This window comes from Haematobia irritans, chromosome 5 (genome assembly GCF_050003625.1).
Source record: "Haematobia irritans isolate KBUSLIRL chromosome 5, ASM5000362v1, whole genome shotgun sequence".
NCBI lineage: Eukaryota > Metazoa > Arthropoda > Insecta > Diptera > Muscidae > Haematobia > Haematobia irritans.
Window position 1 is genome coordinate 84,998,747 of NC_134401.1, and position 8,829 is coordinate 85,007,575.

Consider the following 8,829-nt stretch of genomic DNA (forward strand, 5'->3'; position numbering starts at 1 on the left):
TTGTGTTTGAATTTTCAATGTTGCGGAAGGGTCTACAATTGTAAGTTCTTTAATTTAATTTGTAATACATATAATTTATTTATTGTAATTTTTAGTGAATAAACGAATTGAACAATTCCTGTTTATCAAAGGCCCTTTGGTTTTTTTGGCAACATTAATAACATTTTTATTCAAATTGAAAGAATTCCGAGGAAAATCTGGTTGATTTCTCTTTTGCCTTGTGAGAAATCCAGATAATCTAAGAGTTAATTTGGAAATCATAAATGTGAACATTGACGTTTGGATTATATCTTTGTGTAAGGATAATATAAAATATTTGTCGTTCTCTCTCTGCCGTTTGAGAGTTCCAGCGAAGTTTGATGATCATTTGTCGTTCTCTCTTTGCCGTTTGAGAGTCCCAGCGAAGTTTATTCTTTAAGTACGAATCCGCATCTCTATATGCTTCTTAGGAGTGGAAAATCTACGTCGATTGAGATGCCTTTGGAAAGATCTCCACAACGTAACGTCAGTCAAGATCAGAGTTCCGGCTCAAAAGGCCATCCTGAATCGCACAGACAAGGCTCTGGCGATGGAAATAATCAACAGCCAGTATTAACAATAGATAGTGTAGAAGAAATATCTGCACGATTTGCAAGACAAATGGAGGAAATGCAGTCAAATTTCTTAAGGCAAATTAACGCAATGCAATCAATGGTTGAAAGCAGCAATGTACAAATTAGAGACACGATTTCATCTCTAAGAAGTGAGTTTCAAAATAATGCATCTAACAATGAAATGCGGGTGAGTTTCTCGAACGCGAATAATGCAATATCAACAAATATGGGAAATTTAACCCATCTTGCCGACTCGAATTATAATATTTCAAACCCAGCTATATCCCAGATACAATTTAATACAACATTCGACAATACATATACAACTTCAACTACGTCATTCCAATCGAATATACCAAACTTTAGCCAATATACAATGCCAACGTTAACATCCGTACGTACAGGTCCGTGTTTATATCCATACCAAATTGCTAATGATTCTTCATATTTAAATCACTCACGTGCTATGCCGTATCCTACGACGTCGGGAGGTAATATTTCATTTACTCCATTGCCTCAGGACAATAACGCCAATTTGCATCGTCATAAGAAAATATATGATTTGCCAAAATTTTCGGGCTCACCTGAAGATTGGCAAACTTTTATTGAATCTTTCAATAGCACTACGGTAGAGTTTCAGTATTCTGATTTGCATAATATTATGCGTTTACGTGAATCTTTATATGGAAAGGCTCGTGAAACGGTAGAATCGCTCTTAACAAACTCTAAAAATGTAGGAGCAATTTTGGACGTTTTGGCGGAAACCTTTGGAAGGCCAGACCAGTTGATAAAGTCACAAATTCAAAAGGTGCGAGTGCTTCCCAACATAAAAGAAACTGATTTCGATGGCCTCCTGAACTTTTCTATAAAAGTGACAAATATGACAACATTTTTGCAGTCAGTAGGGGGAGATTTTCATTTGGCAAATCCAATGCTTTTAAGCGAGCTTATATCGAAATTACCGGTATCAAAGAGAATTCACTGGGCCGAAACATGTCTAAGCTTGGGAAGTGCCCCAACTATTCTTGATTTTTCCAAGTGGTTGCATGATCAAGGAAAAATCATCCACATGGTAGCTGACTCTCTGCCCATCACCTCGACCGAGAATGATAAACGATCTAAAAAGTTTGCTTGTACTAGCGCGTCTGTTGAAAGTAAAGGATGCATTTTATGCTCAAAACATTGCAAATCGTTAGGTGAATGTGGCGATTTTATAAAACTGCCTTTGGAAATTCGATGGCAAAAGGCTAAATTATTTAAAGTATGTTTTATATGTCTAAAAGGAAACCATCAATCTTCAAAATGTTTTAAGAAGAAAAAATGTGACATAAACTCTTGTATGCGGTTCCATCATCGATTATTACATAAGGACCAGAATAATATAACTCAGATTAATAACTTGACCAATAACGATGGCGTAGAACAGCCAAATTCTTTCCAGCAAACATTAGGCCGTAATTGTCTTGCTGAAATAAATCCTAGAAATTGTTCGGTTTTATTCCAAGTAATTCCTGTCAGAGTGTTTGGTCCCACGACCTCAGAAATTATCTATGCGTTTATAGACGATGGGGCCAATGTGTCTATGATTGACGAACAGGTTGCTCGTAACCTAGAAATTACTGGACAAAAAGATACTTTGGAATTACAGTGGATAAACAACCATGTTTCTAGAGAAGAGACACAGGTTGTAACAGTCAAAATAAGTGGGATAGAACAAGACTCAAGCAAGTACACAATGAGGAATGTTTATATTACCTCGAAACTGAACTTACCAGTTCAAACTTTTAATCCCTCCGAGATATCTGAAGAAGCTAAACAACTTAATCTTCCTGGAGTTAATTTACATGGATACACTAATATAAAACCAAAAATGATTATAAGTCTGGCGCATGCATATTTGACAGTCACGATCGATACACCTAAAGTACTCTCTCCTTCTGGACCCATAGCTGCAAAATCGAGACTTGGGTGGATAATATATGGGCCAGTTGATAAACCAAAATCAAAATACATTTCATGTCATGTTAAAAGGTCAGAAAATGAAGAAAGGTCCCAGAATGAATTGGATAATATGATGAGAGATTATTTTGGCCAAGAAACTTTCGGAATCAAGACTCCTGTGAAACCATTGGTTTCCAGAGATAACCAAAGAGCATTAGACATTTTGAATTTGAGTACTAGGAAGTATGGAGATAGATTTGAAACGGGTTTGTTGTGGCGAAATGATAACGTTTTGTTTCCGGAATCCTACGAAATGGCGTTTAAACGATTGCTTACGGTTGAGCGAAAAATGCAAAAGGATTACAAATATGCAACAGAATATTGCGCCAAAATCGATGAGTATGTACAGAAAGGGTACGCAAGAATTATGGAGGAAGAAGAAGCGAATATGAAAACCAGTAAAACATTTTATTTGCCTCATTTCGGTGTCATGAATCCGAACAAGAAAAAGATGAGATTAGTTTTTGATGCAGCGGCTGAAACCCATGGAGTATCTTTAAATAAAAATTTAATTGCTGGACCCGACTTGAACCAACCCCTTCTAACAGTTCTTTTTAAATTCAGAGAAGAAAAAATAGCTGTTTGCGGCGACTTGAAAGAGATGTTTCATCAAATATGCATTAAGAGATCGGACCAAGAAGCACAGCGTTTCCTATGGAGGGAAGGGGACCCATCAAAGCCAGTACGAAGCTATGTGATGCAACGTTTAATATTTGGAGCTACGTGTTCTCCAACAATTGCACAATATGTCAAAAATAAAAACGCTGAACAATTTGTTGATTCTTTTCCTAGAGCTGTCAAGTCAATTAAGGATAAGCACTATGTGGATGATTTTGTAGATTGCTTTGAAAGTGAAATGGAAGCTGTTCAAGTGGTTCGATCCGTGATAGAAATACATAAAGCTGGAGGTTTTGAAATGCACAATTTTGTTACCAACTCAGATTTTGTGGCGAATCAACTAGGTATTGAAATGCAAAATGATTCGGTGAATGTAGGAAAAACCGCAGAAAGGATTTTAGGAATGCATTGGCTGCCAAAATATGACAAGTTTACGTTCATATTAAAATTTCATAAAGTTCCAGAGGACGTATTGAACTTGAAACGAATACCCACAAAAAGAGAATTACTCTGCATAGCTATGTCGGTGTTTGACCCATTTGGGTTTGTTGCAAATTATATGATCGGTTCCAAAATACTAATGCAGGAAGCATGGAAGAATGGTATTGGTTGGGACGAGAAATTGCCGGAAACTATATATTCAAAATTCAAACAATGGTTGCAACAGATCAAAAAACTTGAATGCTTTGAAATCCCTCGATGGTATTTTGATGGGCGTAAAAGGAAATCGATCCAACTGCACATATTCTGTGATGCGAGTGAACAAGCAGTAGCTGCTGTGGCTTACTGGCGAATAGAATATGAGGATAATTCCATAACAATAAATTTTATTATTGGCAAAACGGCATGCGCCCCCTTGAGATTTCATTCAATACCAAAGCTGGAACTACAAGGAGCGGTGTACGCAGCCCGATTAAAGAAAACCATAGCAGAATGCCATGAGATAGAATTTGACAAATGTTTTTTATGGACAGATTCTCGTACAGTGTTAAGTTGGATCAGATCGGACCAAATGAAATACAAGCAATATGTCGAAAATAGGGTATCCGAAATTTTGGAATATTCATATGAATCTCAGTGGCGTTGGTGTCCAACTTCAAAAAACCCAGCAGATAAAGCAACGAGAGCCCATTTCCCGTTTAAATATGACCCTGAAGATGAATGGAAAAACGGACCTGAATTTCTTATTCAATCGGAATTCGATTGGCCTAACGAATGTAATATTTTGGGAATATCTGACAGATGTAAGGAAGAGTTAAAACAAAAACATATGACGTGTGCTGCAATAGAATCTCCTAGCATCTTAGAAAAGATTGTGAACGGTAATTCCAAATATATCAAGGTACGCCGGATAGTAGCTTGGATATTAAGATTCATCAACAACACTCGTCGAGTTATTCACGGTGACGAAATGTTTAGACATGAGTTGTCTGCTGAGGAGATATCCGAAGCCGAAAATCTCATCTTGATACAGATTCAGAAAGAAACTTTTTGGGAAGAATATTCAGATATAAGTAAAGGAAAGCCTGTTTCGAAATCAAGCCCTTTATTGACGTTATTACCGTTTCTGGACGAAAAAGGCATAATTCGAGCCAATGGCCGTCTTCAAAATGCGACTTGCCTTTCAGAACAAGCAAGAAACCCTGTAATACTTCCTAAAGGGCACCGATATAGCCGTCTAGTTGTGGAATACTATCATCGGAAAAATTGTCATCAAAATTCCGCAAAGGTAATCTGTGATGTTCGGGAAAAATTTTGGATTCCATCAATAAGAAGCCTACTAAGGTCAGTTGAAATGCAATGCAATTCGTGCAAACTAAGAAAAGCGAAACCCTCGCAACCGGTAATGGCAGCCTTACCTATTGATAGAGTTACACCATTTGTGCGTCCATTTTCTTATACCGGAGTGGATATTTTTGGGCCTTTTAATATTAAAATAAGAAGGTCGACAGAAAAAAGATATGTGGCATTATTCACGTGCCTGACTGTAAGAGCTGTTCATATGGAAATAGTTGCAGATTTATCTACCGACTCTTTCATTTTAAGTTTAAGAAATTTTATGAATAGAAGAGGAATTCCTTTGCAAGTGAGAAGTGACAACGGGAAAAACTTTGTTGGTCTGCAGAAAGAATTAAGAAACGAAAAAGAATTTCTGGATCATAATCAAATTAATTGTTTTTTATCTTCACTCGGAATAAAATGGATCTTTAATACCCCTGCGGATCCCAGCGCTGGTGGGGCTTGGGAGCGCTTAATACAGTCCATTAAAAAATCTCTTGAAGTATTGTTGCGTGGTCTTGATCCGAAACTCGAAGTTTTTCAAAGCCTACTGTTGGAAGCAGAAAATATTGTGAATTCTAGACCACTCACACACTTGCCTTTAAAACCAAACGATCCTGAGCCCCTTACCCCCAACCACTTTTTAATTGGAACCACCAACTCAACACAAACTCCCGCGGCGTTCGATGCCAGTTTGGTGAATTTGCGAAAACAATGGCGCATTTTAAAAAATTTAAAGAATGGCTTCTGGGGGCGATGGTTAAAGGAATATTTGCCAGATCTAACCAGAAGGGTTAAATGGTGTGTGCCTTCAGAAAAACTTCAAATTGGGGATCTTGTTATTGTCTGTGACAGTAATCTACCCAGATCAAAATGGAAACGAGGCAGAATATTGGAAACCTATTGTGGAAGTGATGGTGTAGCTAGATCTGCAGATGTAAAAACACAAGATGGAATTTTCAAAAGACCAATATCGAAGCTGGCCAAATTGGATTTTGAATAGTGGTGAATTTCCGCACGTCAATTCACGGGGGCGGGAATGTTATATACAGATTTGACCGTAGTATTATTTTTTGTTACAGTAGGTTTGTTATACTGGTTTTTTAATTCTTTATTTGAACATATGTACTTATATAAATTAGTTTTCATCGTAGTAGACTTTGTTTTTGAAATTATTGAAACTTAATTTTCTCTATTACTTTTTCATTTGTGTTTGAATTTTCAATGTTGCGGAAGGGTCTACAATTGTAAGTTCTTTAATTTAATTTGTAATACATATAATTTATTTATTGTAATTTTTAGTGAATAAACGAATTGAACAATTCCTGTTTATCAAAGGCCCTTTGGTTTTTTTGGCAACATTAATAACACATAGAAGACCAAACCAACTAAAAGTCGATAAAAATGTTCAATGAACTCATTTGATCCTTATAAAGGGTGATTTGTTAAGAGCTTGATAACTTTTTTTAAAAAAAAACGCATAAAATTTGCAAAATCTCATCGGTTCTTTATTTGAAACGTTAGATTGGTCCATGACATTTACTTTTTGAAGATAATTTCATTTAAATGTTGACTGCGGCTGCGTCTTAGGTGGTCCATTCGGAAAGTCCAATTTTGGGCAACTTTTTCGAGCATTTCGGCCGGAATATCCCGAATTTCTTCGGAAATGTTGTCTTCCAAAGCTGGAATAGTTGCTGGCTTATTTCTGTAGACTTTAGACTTGACGTAGCCCCACAAAAAATAGTCTAAAGGCGTCAAATCGCATGATCTTGGTGGCCAACTTACCGGTCCATTTCTTGAGATGAATTGTTCTCCGAAGTTTTCCCTCAAAATGGCCATAGAATCGCGAGCTGTGTGGCATGTAGCGCCATCTTGTTGAAACCACATGTCAACCAAGTTCAGTTCTTCCATTTTCGGCAACAAAAAGTTTGTTAGCATCGAACGATAGCGATCGCCATTCACCGTAACGTTGCGTCCAACAGCATCTTTGAAAAAATACGGTCCAATGATTCCACCAGCGTACAAACCACACCAAACAGTGCATTTTTCGGGATGCATGGGCAGTTCTTGAACGGCTTCTGGTTGCTCTTCACTCCAAATGCGGCAATTTTGCTTATTTACGTAGCCATTCAACCAGAAATGAGCCTCATCGCTGAACAAAATTTGTCGATAAAAAAGCGGATTTTCTGCCAACTTTTCTAGGGCCCATTCACTGAAAATTCGACGTTGTGGCTCGTTAGTAAGTCTATTCATGATGAAATGTCAAAGCATACTGAGCATCTTTCTCTTTGACACCATGTCTGAAATCCCACGTGATCTCTCAAATACTAATGCATGAAAATCCTAACCTCAAAAGAATCACCCTTTAGTTAAACCATTAGACTTAAAAATTGACATCTTTACATGAACGAAAATTTTGTTTGGCTAAGGTCAACATGGCTCTAATAATTTTGGAAAATTGTTCAAAATTAATGAAATCGTCTTTAAATTGGTTGAATTTTGGTATCTTCACTACAAATCAAAAATGGATTCCAAAATAGGAGACGCCAGCACTTTTTTGAAGAAATTTTTACTTGAAACAGGGTTTAATTTCGAGTCTACATTTAGAAATGTACGTTTCGTTGACACGTTTTTAATGGACTTTAATAGCACGTGAGGAAAAAAAGTAGAAAAAGTGAATGCATTTGTTTCCAAGTATCAAGCGAGCAAAACTCAAATTTAAAAGAAAATTGTATCTTAAATTCTTACTTCTTTGGCTCGGTATCAATACCAAAATCATTATTCCAAAAATCTTTGGAACAGGGAAAGCTTTGTTTCAGTGTGGACTGTTTCATAAATAAAATAAAAATTCTATTAGCATGAGGGAGCCACCAAATAGTGTTGTTTTCACATGTAAAGAAGTATACACGCAGAGAAGAAACATGGTTGTCACGATTATATTCGAAGAATAAAATAATATGATAGGAGCTATTTTTGCGGCGACCATGTAACATTTTCTCCTGCAACTATGGTGGCTCAGTGAACATAGATCTAAGAAAAATGTAATTATCCTCATTTAAAATATTATGATATTGATAAAGAAAAATAATTTTGTTTCAATTACAAGAAAATGGTCACAATCTAAAATGTTATGGTATTTATCAAAAATGTCTTTCTCCCAGATAAAAGAACATAGTCACCACTTAAAATGTTATGATCTTTATGAAAAAACTTTTTTCGTCGGAAAAAAAAGGACACCACATGGGAAAAGGATACCACATAATGTCGTGCAAGCAAACATCACATATTTTTATTTACTCTATTTTGGTTCAATTTTAGCAATAAATAAATATTCCATATTAAGTCATGCTCCTCAACATCACATCATTATTTAACTGCTAATACAAATAAACGATACAATATAGAAAACAAGTATATACGGCAGTAAGTTCGTCCAGGCCGAATCTTATGTACCCTCCACCATGGATTGCGTAGAAACTTCTACGAAACACTGTCACCCACAATGGAATTATTTGGGTTGTGGTAATATTTAAAAATTCTTAACATCGTCTTCTAAATTGTAAGTTAGTCCATACGTGGTATATATTAGGCAAGAGAGGTATGTATAGGTACACCGAAAAAAAAGTGAACAGTTTTATAGGAAGAATGAACTACCACGCACGAAAATTGAACTAAATTTTACTCCACATTTTGCGATTTCCACAAAGCGTTGTTTAAACCAGGAAATTTTAATGCCCTGTTGTATTTTTTAACTGCAGTTCACGAAATTACATCATCTCATAGAAGAAACAATTAACTAAAAGTAAAGAAGAAAATCATTGGCGCCAAATCATGAACA

The 8,829-nt window shown here is 36.2% G+C and overlaps 1 protein-coding gene across 1 annotated transcript; it reads left to right on the plus strand.

Moving 5' to 3' along the window:
- The first annotated feature begins 474 nt into the window (after positions 1–474).
- Positions 475–5,994, plus strand: LOC142239898 (uncharacterized). Its single transcript, XM_075311642.1, has one exon. It carries the CDS (start codon positions 475–477, stop codon positions 5,992–5,994), a length of 5,520 nt encoding a protein of 1,839 aa, XP_075167757.1.
- The last annotated feature ends 2,835 nt before the right edge of the window (positions 5,995–8,829 follow it).

What these genes read in the sequence shown, in the direction of transcription:
- LOC142239898 (XM_075311642.1), top strand. Translation starts at nt 475, where the DNA reads ATGCCTTTGGAAAGATCTCCACAACGTAACGTCAGTCAAGATCAGAGT.